The sequence below is a fragment of the Delphinapterus leucas genome, chromosome 8 (assembly GCF_059928025.1).
Source record: "Delphinapterus leucas isolate spDelLeu-1000000601 "Yukka" chromosome 8, BTC_Dleu_Yukka2, whole genome shotgun sequence".
Taxonomy (NCBI): domain Eukaryota; kingdom Metazoa; phylum Chordata; class Mammalia; order Artiodactyla; family Monodontidae; genus Delphinapterus; species Delphinapterus leucas.
The window spans coordinates 34,053,174-34,071,794 of NC_143136.1; the positions used below are offsets into that span (position 1 = coordinate 34,053,174).

General features: G+C 36.5%; 1 protein-coding gene across 9 annotated transcripts in view; it reads left to right on the forward strand.

Moving 5' to 3' along the window:
* ALS2 (alsin Rho guanine nucleotide exchange factor ALS2) overlaps positions 1-18,621 on the forward strand; it is an 87,175-nt gene that overhangs the window by 25,517 nt on the left and 43,037 nt on the right. For all 9 annotated transcript variants that reach the window (XM_089916501.1, XM_089916495.1, XM_022567422.3 and 6 more), the window contains 6 exons: positions 47-404; positions 2,784-2,952; positions 3,871-3,967; positions 12,539-12,616; positions 15,269-15,451; positions 17,128-17,299. In XM_089916501.1, coding sequence (XP_089772627.1) covers positions 47-404; positions 2,784-2,952; positions 3,871-3,967; positions 12,539-12,616; positions 15,269-15,451; positions 17,128-17,299 — 1,057 coding nt within the window. The remainder of the gene's footprint in view (positions 1-46; positions 405-2,783; positions 2,953-3,870; positions 3,968-12,538; positions 12,617-15,268; positions 15,452-17,127; positions 17,300-18,621) is intronic.

An 18,621-nucleotide genomic window follows, 5' to 3' on the forward strand; every position in this document is an offset into this window, starting at 1 on the left:
TGTGGGATTGTATTTTTATATACTTTTTTACGTGTGTATATTTTAGCCTCTTGTAGCAGAAGCGATTCCTAATCTTCACAGCCCAGCAACCACAAGCACTTCAGCCCTGAACAGCCTAGTGGCCTCTTGTGCATCTGCTGTTGGTGTGAGAGTGGCTGCTACATATGAAGCTGGGACCTTGTCTCTTAAGAAAGTTATGAACTTTTATAGTACAGCCCCTTGTGAACCTGGAGCTCAGGCAGGCAGTAGTCCCATAGGCCCAGAAGGTCTGAAAGATAGCAGAGAAGAACAGGTTAAACAGGAGTCAATGCAAGGAAAGAAGAGTTCAAGTCTTGTGGATATCAGAGAAGAAGAATCAGAGGGAGGCAGCCGAAGACTCTCTCTCCCTGGATTGTTGTCACAAGGTAAGGAAATAACCAGCTTTTGTGAGTTGACTTTTGGTGAATCCAAGATGCTCCTGACATCACATGCCATGTTATAATATTTCCTAACATATGTCAAAATGTATTTAATTAAATAGCTTTTTAAAAGCTACATGTTTCTCTGCTTTAGAAATAACTTTAGACCCTCACTTTTTCATAATACCTGCTTCTGCTTATGAACCTTGTTTTGAGTCTTATTTGATTGTTCTGGAATGTAGCAGTAGCCTCCTAATTTCCTGGGTGGGCCTGGACTCCAGATCGATGAAGTTGCAGATGTGATCATTGGGTAAATGAGGAGTTAATGTACTTACGCCCTGAAAGTGAGGATGATTTTAAGCTTCAATAAGAGAAAGCTTCATTTTCTGAAACCATTAGCAATCAACTTCTTAGAATATTGAGAATATTGCACAGTTGTTTCTTCTACATTTCTCACTCAGTTCGGGAGTCTCAGTCATCTAGACTTTTGCTTCTCAAGGTGGCCTGCAGACCAGCCACATCAGCATCATCTGGGAGTTTGTTAGAAATGCAGGATTTCAGGCTGCATACCAAACTTAGTGAATCAGAATATACATTATAACAAGATCCCAAGGTGATTAACATGCACATTAAAGTTCAAGAAGTATTGGATTAGATCAACCAGGGGTTGGCAAAGTTTCTCTCTCTTTTTTTTTTTTTTTGCCCTGACCAGCGATTGAACCTGTGCCCTTGGCAGTGAAAGCGCGGAGTCCTAACTACTGAACCAGGGAGTTCCTGGCAAACTTTCTCTATAAAGAGCTAAAGAGAAATATTTTGTGATTTGTAGGCCATACAGTCTCTGTTACAACTACTTGACTTTGCTTAAAAGCAGTCATAGATAATACATTAATAAATGAGCTATATTCCAATAAATCTTATTTACAAAAGCAGGCAGTGGACTCTATTTGACCCATGGGCTATAGTTTAGAGCTTTGCACAAAATGGTATAAACCAGTGGTTAGGAAGTTAGGAATACTAGACTAGACTAAAACTTACCTTTTCTGCTATGCCCCTATTCCCTACCTGTGTTCTACTTATTGCTCTCTCTTGTGCCACTGAGCACTTTTGCTATCCTGCCTCCTGATTCTCATTGCCACTAGATTCATCTGTGCAAATAAAACCCTAGTCCTGATTTTATATGTGTGTCTGTGTGTATCCCATGAATTCTGCTAAGTCTGAAGAATAATCTTGGGCCAAAATGTTCTTATTCTGAAATGTCCTTTAGCATTTTCAGAATAATATAATATTTGAGATCTCCTTGAACCACAAATGTGGGATATTGATTTTTGTCATGCCATTAGACCATGTGAAATATGCAATTCTACTAACAGACTTATTTCCTTAGGTTAAATTTTACTTAGTAAACTTAAAGTATCTTTAGAAAAACTTTTCCATGTACTCTTTTTCTCTCTCTTTTAAAATGATCTAGAATACATCTTTGAGGAAACCTCAAGTAGGTGTATTTGAGTCTTTGTATGTACAAGTGGGTGATACATTCACCAGAAAAGATTGTGATCTTAGCCGGGGATGATCACTTTCTTTGTGGCCCACAACTTAATGACCAAGTGACTTAAGTCTATACCTAGTGACATTTGATGATTTTCTTCAAAACATATCCTGTCACCAGATTGGTGTACAAGATTTACACAGTGTTGTACGCCTTTGTTACAATTTTGAACACTCTAAAAGATGTCAGCATTCTTTTTTTAAAATATTAACTTCTCTATAAAATAATTTAAAGTAGGCAGCAAAATACAAAATCTTTTTAGTACTTCCCATTCATAACCATTTCCTCACTGTAGAAACTTTTAAGTTTTATGTCTAAAATAAATCTTTTGTTACAATATTTATAGTATGCTTGACCTTAGACCTTAATTTGGAAAGGCTTAACTTTTAACTCTGCTTTGAAATGGGAAAAATATTTGTTAGCCTTAGTGTAGTATTTTGTTAAGCTTATTCTTTAGAATACCAGTTCCATAGGATGTCACGTAGACATTCTGTATAACAAATGTTATACAAAAAAGGATTTTGTGGCTAAATGTTTGGAAGTGGGGCAGGGTTAAACAGATTTAAACAGGGCTTTTAATTGCAGGACTTTTCAGTACCTTTAGCATGCTAATGCGTGTGTGAGAATCTCTACAGGGCAGGTAGGGGGGAGGAAAGAATGCAGTAGGCAGTGTTTACCAAACTCATTTGACTTCTTAATCCCCAGTTTTGCAGAGAACCTGTAGAATATGCTTCACAAATACCATGTTAGTGTATTTCTTTGAAAATCAACAGTTCATTAAAGTGGTACTTTTTATCTCACCCATCTACTCCCTCATGATATCTCTGGTTTGTTTTCAGTCTCCCCCAGGCTCTTGAGAAAAGCTGCAAGGGTGAAAACGCGGACAGTGGTTCTGACCCCTACATACAGTGGAGAAGCGGATGCTCTCCTGCCTTCTCTGAGAACAGAGGTGTGGACCTGGGGGAAAGGGAAGGAAGGACAGCTGGGGCATGGTGATGTTCTGCCTAGGTGAGTGCTGCCAGTGTTTACTGTTAGAAATTAGCTTAAACAAATAACCTCTCTCCTGGTGAAGGTCTCCAAATCTCATTTCCTCATAGAGGAAATCTGGTTTCTTCTAGCTCTAGATTATTATACACCATTAACTCTGATAAAAAACAAAACAAATACCTCCCACCCCCAATCAGTCTTAGTCTTGAATTTGTTTCTAGTAATAAAGGACTTAAGTATCTATGGTATATCCTTCCATCTCTTCTTTGATGTATATTCATCTTAGAATACAGAAAGGGGTGTTTGGGATAAGATTGTATTTCATTGGAACACATGAATGGTTCAAATTTTTAACTTACAAAACACAACCAACAATTTTTTTTTTACCTGAAAGAGGTCTATCTGCTGCTGCCAGAATAACTATAACCACAGTAATAAACCATGTCTATTCATGTACATCACGGAAAAACTGTTTTAAGAGAAACTCTTATGATATTAACAATAGATATTTGTGAAAGTGTGTAAATAGAATGATTATCTAAAATAGCCAGTTAATATAAATGTCTCTTTTATTCCTAGCAGAGTGAAAGCAACTAATGTGTTAAAAAAATGACAAGTCCCCTCTTTGGTTGTATTTCATTGTCCTAAGTATATTCTCTGCCATATGAATCATTCAGTGGTTTTATGATTCTTAACAGATTCTGAACTATGGTGGTTAATTAGTGATTAATAGACAAAGATTAGGTTGAAACCATTCAAAATTATCTATATTTAGGAGTAGATTGAACATACATCCAGTATTTTTATTTTAATGTTTTCTTTTGAAATATTTACTTTTACTTGAAAGCACTTACTCCGTAATTTGAGAAAGGCCATGATTCTTGCTGAGAATACTTCTTACTTTGAATTTGTATGTGTCTGTGTATGTTTTTCTTTAAGGCTTCAACCATTGTGTGTAAAATGTCTGGATGGTAAAGAAGTAATCCATCTGGAGGCAGGTGGTTACCATTCTCTTGCACTTACTGCGAAATCCCAGGTAGGAGACAAACTATTAAAAGCTGATCTTAATTTCATGGAAGGCCAACCTGATGAGATTGGACCATCATTTATTGAGTATATGCTGTGTGTCAGGCAACAATCCTGTATCTCATTTGATCTTTTCAGTGTTTTACATTGCATTGTATTATTTCCATTTTACAGGTGAGGAAAGGGAGGTTTAGAGAAATTACGTAACTTGGCTAAAGTCACACATGTGACTGTAGACTTTGTTGTTTTTTTTTTAAACATCTTTATTGGGGTATAATTGCTTTACAATGGTGTGTTAGTTTCTGCTTTATAACAAAGTGAATCAGTTATACATATACATATGTTCCCATATGTCTTCCCTCTTGCGTCTCCCTCCCTCCCATTCTCCCTATCCCGACGCTACAGGCTGTCACAAAGCACCGAGCTAATATCCCTGTGCCTTGCGGCCGCTTCCCCCTAGCTATCTACCTTACTACGTTTGTTAGTGTGTATATGTCCATGACTCTCTCTCGCCCTGTGACTGTAGACTTTGGATTCAACATTGGCCTACTTGACAAGGAAGCTTTCTATAACGTGCTCTTATGGAAAAATAGAACTGGGTTTTCTAGGGTATTGGTGAATTTCTGTTTTCTGATGAAGAAAATCCATAAGTAAGACACTAAGAAACCAAAACGTATTTCTCTCTTAAAATTGTGGGACCTGAAAGTGACCTCCAGAATCATTTAAAACCATGCCCATATGCATAAACCCTCCTAAGGAAAGTAGTTTTTCAAACTTATTCTTAAATATATTCATATAATGATTCTTCATCAGTCCCTTTATCTTTTTAAGAAAAGTCAATAAAAGATTCTAAAACCTTTAAGTGCTTTATTTTAACTATCACATAGTAGGATAGCCAAAAAGCTATTATAGCTCATATAAATAAATATAAATATTAGGAAAGAAAAGGATAATTTTATTATTATTAACATATGAATCATCAAAAGACTTAAAAATAAAAAATTAGGAAGGTGGCAAGTTACAAAATAAGCATAAAAATTGCTAGCTTTCTTTTATACATAAGGTGAAGCAGAAAGCATACTTGGGGAAAAAGAAGCTGTTCACAATTACAACAAAAATATTAAGGAAATAGGAACATCGTTAACAGGAAAAGTGTAAAGCCCACTCTTTTAAGTTATAAAAGAAAATAGGAGTAAAGAGAGAAATTTTTATTATTATTATTTTCTGAATTTTATTTAATTTATTATACAGCAGGTTCTTATTAGTCATCCATTTTATACATATCAGTGTATACATGTCAATCCCAATCGCCCAATTCAGCACACCACCATACCCACCCCACCACGGTTTTCCCCCGCTTGGTGTCCGTATGTTTGTTCATCTGAGTCTCAACTTCTGCCCTGCAAACCGGTTCATCTGTATCATTTTTCTAGGTTCCACATACATGCGTTAATATACGATATTTGTTTTTCTTTTTCTGACTTACTTCACTCTGTATGACAGTCTCTAGATCCATCCACGTCTCAACAAATGACTCAGTTTTGTCCCTTTTTATGGCTAATATTCCACTGTATATATGTACCACAACTTCTTTATCCATTCGTCTGTCGATGGGCATTTAGGTTGTTTCCATGACCTGGCTATTGTAAACAGTGCTGCAATGAACATTGGGGTGCATGTGTCTTTTTGAATTCTGGTTTTCTCTGGGTATATGCCCAGTAGTGGGATTGCTGGGTCACATGGTAATTCTATTTTTAGTTTTCTAAGGAACCTCCATACTGTTCTCCATAGTGGCTGTATCAATTTACATTCCCACCAACAGTGCAAGAGGGTTACCATTTCTCCACACTGCCTCCAGCATTTGTTGTTTGTAGATTTTCTGATGATGCCCATTCTAACTGGTGTGAGGTGATACCTCATTGTAGTTTTGATTTGCATTTCTCTAATAATTAGTGATGTTGAGCAGCTTTTCATGTGCTTCTTGGCCATCTGTATGTCTTCTTTGGAGAAATATCTATTTAGGTCTTCTGCCATTTTTGGATTGGCTTGTTTGTTTCTTTAGTATTGAGCTGCATGAGCTGTTTATATATTTGGAGATTAATCCTTTGTCTGTTGATTCGTTTGCGAATATTTTCTCCCATTCTGAGGGTTGTCTTTTCGTCTTGTTTATGGTTTCTTTTGCTGTGCAAAACCTTTGAAGTTTCATTAGGTCCCATTTGTTTATTTTTCTTTTTATTTCCATTACTCTAGAAGGTGGGTCAAAAAAGATCTTGCTGTGATTTATGTCAAAGAGTGTTCTTCGGGGCTTCCCTGGTGACGCAGTGGTTGAGAGTCCGCCTGCTGATGCAGGGGACACGGGTTCGTGCCCCAGTCTGGGAAGATCCCACATGGCGCAGAACGGCTAGACCCGTGAGCCATGGCTGCTGAGCCTGCACGTCCAGAGCCTGTGTTCCGCAACGGGAGAGGCCACAACAGTGAGAGGCCCGCGTACCGCAAAAAAAAAAAAAAAAAAGAGTGTTCTTCCTATGTTTTCCTCTAAGAGTTTTATAGTGTCCGGTCTTACATTTAGGTCTCGAATCCATTTTGAGTTTATTTTTGTGTATGGTATTAGGGAGTGTTCTAATGTCATTCTTTTACATGTAGCTGTCTAGTTTTCCCAGCACCACTTATTGAAGAGACTGTCCTTTCTGCATTGTATATCTTTGCCTCCTTTGTCATAGATTAGTTGACCATAGGTTCGTGGGCTTATCTCTGGGTTTTCTATCTTGTTCCATTGATCTATGTTTCTGTTTTTGTGCTAGTACCATATTGTCTTGATTACTGTTGCTTTGTATAGTATAGTCTGAAGTCAGGGAGTCTGATTCCTCCAGCTCCATTTTTTTCCCTCAAGACTGCTTTGGCTATTCGGGGTCTTTTGTGTCTCCATACAAATTTTGAGATGATTTGTTCTAGTTCCGTAAAAAATGCCATTGGTAATTTGATAGCGATTGCATTGAATCTGTAGATTGCTTTGGGTAGTATAGTCATTTTCACAGTATTGATTATTCCAATCCAAGAACGTGGTATATCTCTCCATCTGTTGGTATCATCTTTAATTTCTTTCATCAGTGTCTTATAGTTTTCTGCATACAGGTCTTTTGTCTCCCTAGGTAGGTTTATTCCTAGGTATTTTATTCTATTTGTTGCAATGGTAAATGGGAATGTTTCCTAAATTTCTCTTTCAGATTTTTCATCATTAGTATATAGGAATGCAAGAGATTTCTGTGCATTAATTTTGTATCCTGCAACTTTACCGAATTCATTGATAGACTCTAGTAGTTTTCTGGTGGCATCTTTAGGATTCTCTTATGTATAGTATCATGTCATCTGTAAACAGTGACAGTTTTACTTCTTCTTTTCCAATTTGTATCCTTTTATTTCTTTTTCTTCTCTGACTGCCATGGCTAGGACTTCCAAAACTAGGTTGAATAATAATGTTGAGAGTGGACATCCTTTTCTTGTTCTTGATCTTAGGGGAAATGCTCTCAGTTTTTCACCATTGAGAATGATGTTTGCTGTGGGTTTGTCGTACATGGCCTTTATTATGTTGAGGTAGGTTCCCTCTATGCCCACTTTCTGGAGAGTTTTTTTCATAAATGGGTGTTGAATTTTGTCAAAGGCTTTTTCTGCATCTATTGAGATGATCATATGGTTTTTATTCTTCAACTTGTTAATATGGTGTATCACATTGATTTCTTTGCATGTATTGAAGAATCCTTGCATCCCTGGGATAAATCCCACTTGATCATGGTGTAGGATCCTTTTAACGTGTTGTTGGATTCTGTTTGCTAGTATTTTGTTGAGGATTTTTGCATCTATATTCATCAGTGATATTGGTCTGTAATTTTCTTGTTTTGTAGTATCTTTGTCTGGTTTTGGTATCGGGGTGATAGTGGCCTCATACAATTAGTTTGGAAGTGTTCCTTCCTCTGCAATTTTTTGGAGAGTTTGAGAAGGATGGGTGTTAGCTCTTCTCTAAATGTTTGATAGAATTCACCTGGGAAGCCATCTGGTCGTGGACTTCTGTTTGTTAGAAGATTTTTAATCACAGTTTCAATTTCATTACTTGTGATTGGTCTGTTCATATTTTCTATTTCTTCCTGGTTCAGCCTTGGAAGGTTATACCTTTCTAAGATTTTGTCCATTTCTTCCAGGTTGTCCATTTTATTGGCATAGAGTTGCTTGTAGTAGTCTCTTAGAATGCTTTGTATTTCTGCAGTGTCTGTTGTAACTTCTCCTTTTTCATTTCTAATTTTATTGATTTGAGTCCTCTCCCTCTTTTTCTTGACGAGTCTGGCTAACGGTTTATCAATTTTGTTTATCTTCTCAAAGAAACAGCTTTTAGTTTTATTGATCTTTGCTATTGTTTTCTTTGTTTCTATTTCATTTATTTCTGCTCTGACCTTTATGATTTCTTTCCTTCTGCTAACTTTGGGTTTTGTTTGTTCTTGTTTCTCTAGTTCCTTTAGGTGTAAGTTTAGATTGTTTATTTGAGATTTTTCTTGTTTCTTAAGGTAGGCTTGTATAGCTATAAACTTCCCTCTTAGAACTGCTTTTGCTGCGTCCCATAGGTTTTGAATCGCCATGTTTTCATTGTCATGTGTCTCTAGGTATGTTCTGATTTCCTCTTTCATATCTTCAGTGACCTCTTAGTTATTTAGTAATGTATTGTTTAGCCTCCATGTGTTTGTGTTTTTTACGTTTTTTCCCCTGTAATTCATTTCTAATCTCATAGCATTGTGGTCAGAAAAGATGCTTGCTGTGATTTCAGTTTTCTTAAATTTACTGAGGCTTGATTTGTGACCCAAGATGTGATCTATCCTGGAGAATGTTCCATGTGCACTTGAGAAGAAAGTGTAATCTGCAGTTTTTGGATGGAATGTCCTACAAATATCAGTTAAATCTATCTGGTCTATTGTGTCATTTAAAGCTTGTGTTTCCTTATTAATTTTATGTTTGGATGATCTGTGCATTAGGTTAAGTGAGGTGTTAAAGTCCCCCACTATTTTTGTGTTACTGTCGATTTTTCTCTTTTATAGCTGTTAGCAGTTGCGTTATGTATTGAGGTGCTCCTATGTTGGGTGCATATATATTTATAATTGTTATATCTTCTTCTTGGATTGATCCCTTTATCATTATGTAGTGTCCTTCCTTGTCTCTTGTAACATTCTTTATTTTAAAGTCTATTTTATCTGATATGAGTATTGCTACTCCAGCTTTCTTTGGATTTCCATTTGTATGGAATATCTTCTTCCATCCCCTCACTTTCAGTCTGAATGTGTCCCTAGGTCTGAAGTGGGTCTCTTGTAGACAGCATATATATGGGTCTTGTTTTTGTATCCATTCAGCAAGCCTGTGTCTTTTGGTTGGAGCATTTAATCCATTCACGTTTAGGGTAATTATCCCTATGTATGATCCTATGCCCATTTTCTTAATTGCTTTGGGTTTGTTTTTGTAGGTCCTTTTCTTCTCTTGTGTTTCCCACTTAGAGAAGTTCCTTTAGCATTGTTGTAGAGCTGGTGTGGTGGTGCTGAATTCTCTTAGCTTTTGCTTGTCTGTAAAGTTTTTGATTTCTCCATCGAATCTGAATGAGATCGTTGCCAGGTAGAGTCATCTTGGTTGTAGCTTCTTCCCTTTCATCACTTTCAGTATATCATGCCACTCCCTTCTAGCTTGTAGAGTTTCTGCTGAGAAATCAGCTGTTAATCTTTTTGGAGTTCCCTTGTATGTTATTTGTCGTTTTTCCCTTGCTGCTTTTAATAATTTTTCTTTGTCTTTAATTTTTGCCAATTTGATTACTATGTGTCTCGGCGTGTTTCTCCTTGGGTTTATCCTGTATGGGACTCTCTGCACTTCCTGGACTTGGGTGGCTATTTCCTTTCCCATGATAGGGAAGTTTTCAGCTATAATTTCTTCAGATATTTTCTCTGGTCCTTTCTCTCTCTCTTCGCCTTTTGGGACCCCTATGATGCGAATGTTGTTGCATTTTATGTTGTCCCAGAGGTCTCTTAGGCTGTCTTCATTTCTTTTCATTCTTTTTTCTTTATTCTGTTTGCAGCAGTGAATTCCACCAGTCTGTCTTCCAGGTCACTTATCTGTTCTTCTGCCTCAGTTGTTCTGCTATTGATTCCTTCTAGTGTAGTTTTCATTTCAGTTATTGTATTTTTCATCTCTGTTTGTTTGTTGTTGAGTCTTCTAGGTCTTTGTTAAATATTTCTTGCATCTTCTCGATCTTTGCCTCCATTCTTTTTCCGAGGTCCTGAATCATCTTCACTATCATTATTCTGAATTCTTTTTCTGGAAGGTTGCCTATCTCCACTTCATTTAGTTGTTTTTCTGGGCATTTATCTTGTTCCTTCATCTGGTACATAGCCCTCTGCCTTTTCAACTTGTCTATCTTTCTGTGAATGTGGTTTTTGTTCCACAGGCTGCAGGATTGTTGTCAAGAAATTTTATTTTTAGATGAGAAGAATCAACATTGCAAAAATGCCATTTCTCCTAGATTATTAAATCAGTAGAGTGTAAATTCTGTACAATCCCCAAATATTCCAATAGAATATTTACAACTTAATAAAGTGATTCCCAAAATTATTCTAGGAGAATAAACATAGGACTTGCCACATAAATTCTGAAAAAGAACAGAAAGGAAGAGTAAGAATTAGCCTTATAAAATATATTATAAAACTACAAACAGATTATTATAACAGAAATATACCTGTAGAATTGAAATAGACCCAAGTGTGTATGAGAATTTAGTCTATGATAAAAAGTGGGCATTTCAAATCAGTTGGAAAAACAAGACTGAGTGTTCAGTAAGTACTGTTAGAACCACTGGCTTCTTTTTTGCAGAAGAAAATTAAGATAACTTTACATATTCTAATTCCAGATGGAGTAAAGATGTAGATTTTAAGAAATAAAACCTTACAGGTGTAAGAACACAGGTGATTTTTTTTTCAGTAATCTTAGGAGTAGAAAAAGACATGACATCAAAACCAGAAATTAGAAAGTGAAGGTGATATGTTTGTCTCCGTAATAATTCAGCAGTCCCATACAGCATAAACCAAAACACAAACCAAAAAAACCCCATAAACTAAATTAAGATACATAACATACGGGAAAAAAAATTTGTAACATATATGACTGTGTTATTACCTGGTCCATAAAGAAAAATTGTGAAAGGACATTTGTATGTCATTCATAGAAGAAAAAATAGAAATGGCCAGCAAGAAATGAAAAGGTGGTCAACTACTCAGTAAGCAGATTTAAATTAAAACAAAATTTTCTCACCTATCATGTTAGCAAGGATTGCATTTAGTACTAAGTGTTGGTGAGAGTGTGGGGAAAAGGTACACACAGTGCTGGTGGGAATGGAATGTACACTGGACTTTGCTGGAAGACAGTTTGTCAGTATGTATCAAAAATCAGAATGTGTGTTCATTGACCCAGAGTTCTTTGCCTAGGAACTTATCCTAAGGAAATATATACACTAATATATATATCCAAGGATTTTAAATGTAATTTTTATATTAAGTAATTGGAAAGAAATTATTAATAAATGTACTTACTTCATTAGGTAATTGATTAAACTATACCCACAGTGGAGTTTTATGTAGTTATTATAAATGATATTGTAGCTCTGTACTTGTTGACCTAGAAAAATGTCAGTGCAGAGCATTACATAAAAAACATCAGGTCACAAAACAGCATTGATAGTAGAGTCCCATTTTGTATATTCATTATATCTAGTAGATATTAAAATTTCTGAAATTTTACTGATATATGTGTATGTTCCTAAAACAAGGTAGTATCAGTAGTTATCTCTAAGTGGTTGATTCATCAATGGTTTTCACTTCCTTTTTATTTCTTCGTACTGTCACAGTCTTGTACAGTGATCATGAATTGCTTTTATAATCAGAATAAACAAAACCATTTTCATTAAACATAGCCATTGCAATCTGGTTGTTTTTTGTCTGTAGTGGAGCATAGGTATTTGTGTGTCTCCTACAGCAACTCTTCATGTATAAAAAGGCTCTCCAGTCATTCCATAGTACTCCTATCCACAGAGTAAAAAATCATGATTACTTTTTCTTCATGGTACTTACCTTTTTTTTAAAAAATTGCTTTCTTTGTAAGAGGCAGTATAGGATAGTTCCTGGGATTAAATCCTGGCCTGCTTACAAATTTGTGACCTCCCTGGGCCAATTTCCTTATTAAAAAAAGGGTTCTTGTGATAATGAAACATTAATTAATACACAGAAAGTATATTCAGAACAACGCCTGGCAGGTAATAACCCCCCCCAAAATATTAGTTACTGTTATTATTAATCCTTGGACTGTGTCTTAACTGTGTACTCTATCTCCCCATTATCTCAGTCTTGTTTTAAAATGAATTTCCTTAATATTAGTTATTCTAAAGAGTGGAAAGCTAGTATAAGTAACCTGTGTGTAACTGTTGGTATATATATGTTATTATAAAAGTTCAGAATTGACATGGAAACTCAGAGTCACATCTCTTACCTACTTTCCTGTTGTTTTCTAATAGGTTTACTCATGGGGTAGCAATACCTTTGGTCAACTTGGGCATTCCGATTTTCCAACAACAGTTCCTCGTCTTGTAAAGGTACTTTAGTGAATTTGATAACTTTTATAGCAACTTATTCCAGAATTCTAAGTTAGAACACTTTATATTTCTCCATTTCTTGTTTTATAAAATTAGGAGAATTGTATACTTGTAACCTAAGTTTGTTATGATGTACATTAAAAAAAAAAAAGTGAAGCCACTTGTTTTCAGGCTAAACGTTTCCTTTTTTTGATGTGTTAGTGTATATTTCTTTTCTTCTTGGCTTCATTGAGCATTCATAGTTTTTTTTTAAGTAAAAATGAACAAGCTCATTCTTTTAAATCAAATGTTTCTAGCACTGTGATATTGACTTTTGAGCTTTATACTACCAAATAATGCCTACTCTGACTTCTCACCTAAGTTTGACTTTTAAGTGTGACTTTTGTATAACATTATTTGATGGTTTGTTTTGTTTTTACATACATAGTAGTAAAACCTTTTTTAACCCTTTTAATTTTCTATAGGGAAGCTAAAAGCATAGATAATTTCTTCACTGCTGTGTGAATTGGTTTTAGTTTATGTAATGCTATTCAGAGATTGGTAACTTCTAGTCTCTGTGATGCAGTTTTATAGGACTGTTTCTCAACCTTTTTTTCTGCCACAACGTCCTGCAGAAATACAAAATTCATCAATAGTATTGACTCCTTATATAAGATTTGTTTGTTTTGGGGGGTGTTGTTGGCAGGGAGTAGGCATGCTGATAGCCTGGTAGGCTAACAGAATGGAATGTGGAGCTCATGTATTCATAGTTTGATTCTGATATCTCCCCTATCCCAACACATGCTCTCTCCACTGAGAGTAATAGAGACTAAAAAAGTATAGTTACTTCAGTTTCAGGAACATCATTCACATATAAGCTATAGTGAATACATATTCTGCTGATTCATGTATTCAGTGTACACTGTGCGTCCATCACTATATAAGACCTTTACATGCTGCCTTTCCTTCCAGTGAACTTAATTTTACTGGGAAGAAAAGACTTAAATAAAACATTAGGGAACAGTTGTTAATTCTAGCTCCAATCTTAAATATTTTCAGCATAAAACATTTTAGTGGTAAGCTGTTCAATTTCTGATATTTTATCACAAATAAAAATATGGTAACTCACTGTTCCTTGTTTTCTGTTATTTGAATAAAGTAGAATATGCATCTATTCATACTAAGGAAACTTTTGTAATATAGCATGGAGACGCTGGAAATACAATTTTTATTTAAAATTTTAGAGTCAGACAAGAGAGAATAGAATTTGTTATAAGGTTTTAGTTTTGTTACCCTTTAACTGTGTGTATGAAAATACAACATCATTATTTTGGGGTTTTTTTGCGGGGAGGGGTGAGAAAAACATTTTGAAGTCATTTTAATTAATATGTGAATTAAAGTCAAGGCAGAGTGAGATCTGAATTAGTTTTGATTAGAGACTAAGAAGACGACTCTTTCCTTCTCCAAAAATTTTAATTCATTCTTTGCAAAACCAACAGGAAGTCAGTTATTTGGGTAGCCTGAATTTGAGAAAATAATGTCATGCTGGAAGAGGATAACTATAAAGTAGTGGAGACGTGTGTGTGCACGCTCACACACACACACACACATTCACCTAATCACCTAGGATTTGAACCCTATCTAGACACAGAGAATCTAACAGATTAGAAGTTTTTTGCTTATTCTTATACGAGTCATGGCTGAAGCTGGGTCTGCAGGCTGGGACAGTAGTTTTCATTAGCAGAACACTTCCTTCAAATGAAACCTTATGCAGAATCCCCTACATAAAACAGATAACTGTGGAACTATTTTAGTTGAAGGATGGAGGTGGGTTGGGGGCAAAACCCTGGCACCTGCCTTTCCATGGTGGCTCCTGAGTCTCACTGTGTGGAATCCTAAGGTTTGAAAACCATTGATTTAAGGCAGTGGTTCTCAAACTTTGGCATACATCAGAATCACCTGGAGAGCTTGTCAAAGCAGGTTGCCCGGTCGGACCCCCCAGCAGCAATGTGGCCTGAGTGTGCATTTCTCACATGTTCCTAGATGATTGCTGCTGCTGCTGCTGCTGCTGCTGCAAAGACTACTCGTTGAGCACCACTGGTCTAGGGGATCCATGTAGATGGGCTTCTAAGGGGTCCTGCCTTTTTCAACATCCTGGGACACAGTGAAGTCACATCAGAGAGGTAGTGGGTTCCAAGTGGGAAAACAGCTTTAGCACCCATGGGTTTAGTTGTCCAGGATGGAATTTAGCCTTGTTAGATTTTCTTTTCACCTTGATTTTTGTGCACATAGCAGAATGTGTATGGACAAAGGTGTGTCCTAGCTGTCAGAATAGGGCTCTAGAAGTTTCTGGGCCTTTGTAGTACAAGCTGAGTCTGTGGCAACTTCCAAAAATAACAGTGAAAAAATCAAATCTATGGTTTTATCTTTTTAAATTTCAGTTTTTTATAAAACAATCCAGTTCTAAATTTACAGGCTGAACAAGGGTTCCTTCTCACTCCTGCATCTGTTCTGCAGTTAATCGGGTACATTGCTGGGTGAGTTTTGCCATCTAGAGATGTGACTGACTTTGTACTCCACCTGTTCAAGTAACTTAACATTCCATTTCCCGTGGACTTGGAGTTCCATCAGATTCCTTCATCTTGGACAGACAATGTCCTCCTGTCGTTGCAGGTGAACAGTGAAAATGGAGTCTGGAGTGTAGCTGCAGGCCAGGATTATTCCCTGTTTTTAGTGGATACCGAAGACTTCCAGCCTGGATTATGTTACAGTGGCCGGCAGGACCCGACAGAAGGTGACAACCTTCCAGAGAATCACAGTGGTACTAAGACTCCAATACTTCTCTCCTGTAGTAAGGTGAACAGGAATTGGATCCTAAGGCCCACATTCTATAACACATGAGAAGTCTTGTTGCTTTTGTATGGTATGCCTGTTATTAAGTGTCTCTGACTAATGTATTTAAAATTGCAAACCAACTTGCCATCCCCCTTCTCTCCTTATCTCCTTTTCCTGCCTTATTTCTTTCCACAGTGCATATCATCATACCACACACTATATAGTTTACTTATTTTGTCTATTGTCTGTCCTCCCTTTTACTGTAAGATTCATAAGAGTAGGGGTTTTAGGCTCTCTCGTTTACTGTTGGATCCTCGTAGTAAATATTCTATATTTGTTGAATTAACACCCTCACATAGGGATATTAAAATACATATTTCACAGCGAAGTCTTCTGACTGTGTTCATGGAGTCCTCAGAGATGTATCAGAATAGAAATTGAATAGATGAATTTTTAACTGTAAGTGGGAAGTAAAAATTGCAGGGGCCTGAGGTGGGCTCGTGGCAGACCTGACAGGCCACAAACAGTGCTTTGTTTCCCATCACTTCCCCTCTTTTCTTAGCTTTTCATTTTGTTTACTACTGTTTCCTCATTTTTCCTTCATTGACCTGAATTTCTTTGCTTTCCTACTTCTTACCTCTTTTTCATAAACATAAAACCATTGATCTGTTTCTGGTTTTCTTTTTCCCCACTTCAGTAACTCACACCCTCAAAGTGATACACTGCAAGGAAATTAACCCTCAAAGCTAGTACATTCTGGATTTTTTATTCTTACTGACTAATATATCCTATGGATTGTTTTTTATCCTTTGTGTTTGTTTTTATGGCTAAATATGTAAGCTCTGAATGTATATAGGGGTGAGATCTTTCTTGCTAAAGGTAACACTGGCCAAGATTTGGTTCTTGACCTATATTAGACTGTATATTAGACTGTTATTCCAGACATACTAATTGACTCTCTGTAGTTCTTGACCCTGACTCCACATTCCTCATTAAAGATTCCACAGTCCAGATAAAGGATGAAATAGGCTGATGAAAGAGATGAGACTCAATATGTGTCTTTAGTTACCATGGGCTGTTAATAGTCTATTGGCCTGCAGCTTGGTTGCCTACTTTAATAGGGATATGTGACAAAAGGCATCAAAAGTTTTTATTCAGTGGTGTCATGAATAAATGACAAAATCCCCTTTTAAAGAAAACCCCTTTCTGTTGTACTTTTAAAAGATAGCTCCTAGATCATTGATATTTTGACATACAGCATAGAGATCCTCTCTGCTCTCATCTATTTCATGCAAAAAGGGGTCCTGAGGCATGTGTCTGTATCATTTGGATCTCTGTATATTTAGAGGGTCTGTGGTTCTAACCACATGTAAAATGAAACAAAAGGTATTGTGGCAATAAATAATAGTATAGATGTATATAGTTATATATAGATCATGCTATAGGTATATAACAACAATGTACTGGTAAACCAGCCCTAAAAATCAAAATAAAACCAAAAGCTCTGATTTATAATGTTTTCCAATTTTTTCTGGTAATTTCCCTATTGCCACTTTCAAACTACTAACGATTTAATAAGCAACTTGCTGCAAAATTCCTGCATTGGCTCTCACCAGCTGATATCAGCCAACTTCAGTGCCCAAATTGCTACTAATAAATTATATTTTATCTTTAATCTTTTTCTTTTCCTGTTTTAGCTTGGATATATAAGCAGAGTGACAGCAGGAAAAGACAGCTATCTAGCCTTGGTGGACAAAAACATTATGGGATATATTGCCAGTCTCCATGAGTTGGCTACTACAGAAAGACAGTTCTATTCAAAACTAAGTGATATCAAGTCTCAGATTCTGAGGCCTCTTCTCAGTTTAGGTAAGTAGAACCTCCCCCCTCCCCTCTTTCCACCCACTCAATTATCAGGACTCTTGTTTTATCTGTTTTTTCTATATCACAAATAAAGAAAACTTTTTGTTTGACTTGTACTCTTCTCCTTTCTTTCCAGTCTCTTCTTTTGTGCACAGGTAGTCAACAACTTACAAACTATTTCCACTTCGCCAATAGCCCAGCTGCCCCTATCCTTCCACCCCCAGAACTCCTTTCACTTGTGGAAGTAGAAAAATGGAGCTTTCAGAAGATTCATGGCAGAGAGGCAGAACAACTTTGGGAAAGTTGATCCTAGGAGTCAGACTTCTAAACAACACTTCTAGCCCCACTAGTCCTAAGATACCTTACGTTATATGCTACCCAAATTTTTCATTTTCTTTGTTCTGGTTCTTAGAATTTTATCAAGTAGAACTTCATTTGGATTTATAAGCAGTCTCTAAAAATGTGGATAACTGTACGAGTGTTAAGGGTCTTACCCAACATTAGCAGGAATGGATTAAATCTGATCCCTTTTCTTAGCTGTAATCAGTTACAAGAGAGATTGAAGGTAAGGAGACAGTATGGAGAAAATAGATTACAGTAGTCCTAGATGGGATGCTACTGTCCAGATATACTAGGGTATAGCATATAGACCCCTCTTGGGGTGTCGAGGAGGTTAGAAAGGAATGCAAAATGGAGATGGGGGTGGGCTGTTAAAGGTTAACTTCCTGTAGTTCAAAAATTTTTCAGGGTTTGGCCCTACACTCAGAAGATGGACAGGATGTTTTTTTTTTCTCTTTCTTTCTCCTGAACTCCTTGACCCCCTGTGTGGACACAGAATTCAGACCAATACTGTAGTACTTAAATTCTTCCTTGTTCGTACGTCATTTTTCCACTTTAAGGTGACGTTGGCTTGTGTAGGTCAGCCCATTATTTTTAATGGGAAAACGTCTACTTTTCTTTTTTTTAATTTTTTATTGGAGTACAGTTGATTTTACTTATTTATTTATTTTTTAATTGGAGTATAGTTGCTTTTCTATTTTTCAAACACCTAACTTATAGTCTTTCCAAATTCAATCCCTTTGTAAGTTGGGGACTATCTGCATTTGTTTTTGTTTTTAATATGTTTTGCTTTTTGAAATGTTGTAGAGTTCCTGTTCTATAAATTCCCCTCCAGTGGGTGGGCTCAACACCTCAGGACTTTGGCAAGGGATATGGAAGCAATCCAAGCTGGAAGCTTCCTGGATTGCTCTGAAAGGAAAGTGAAACTTGCCCTTTTCGTGTTCTGATTCCTGATTTCTTTGTTGGTTTTAGCTGGTCTGCTCATCAGC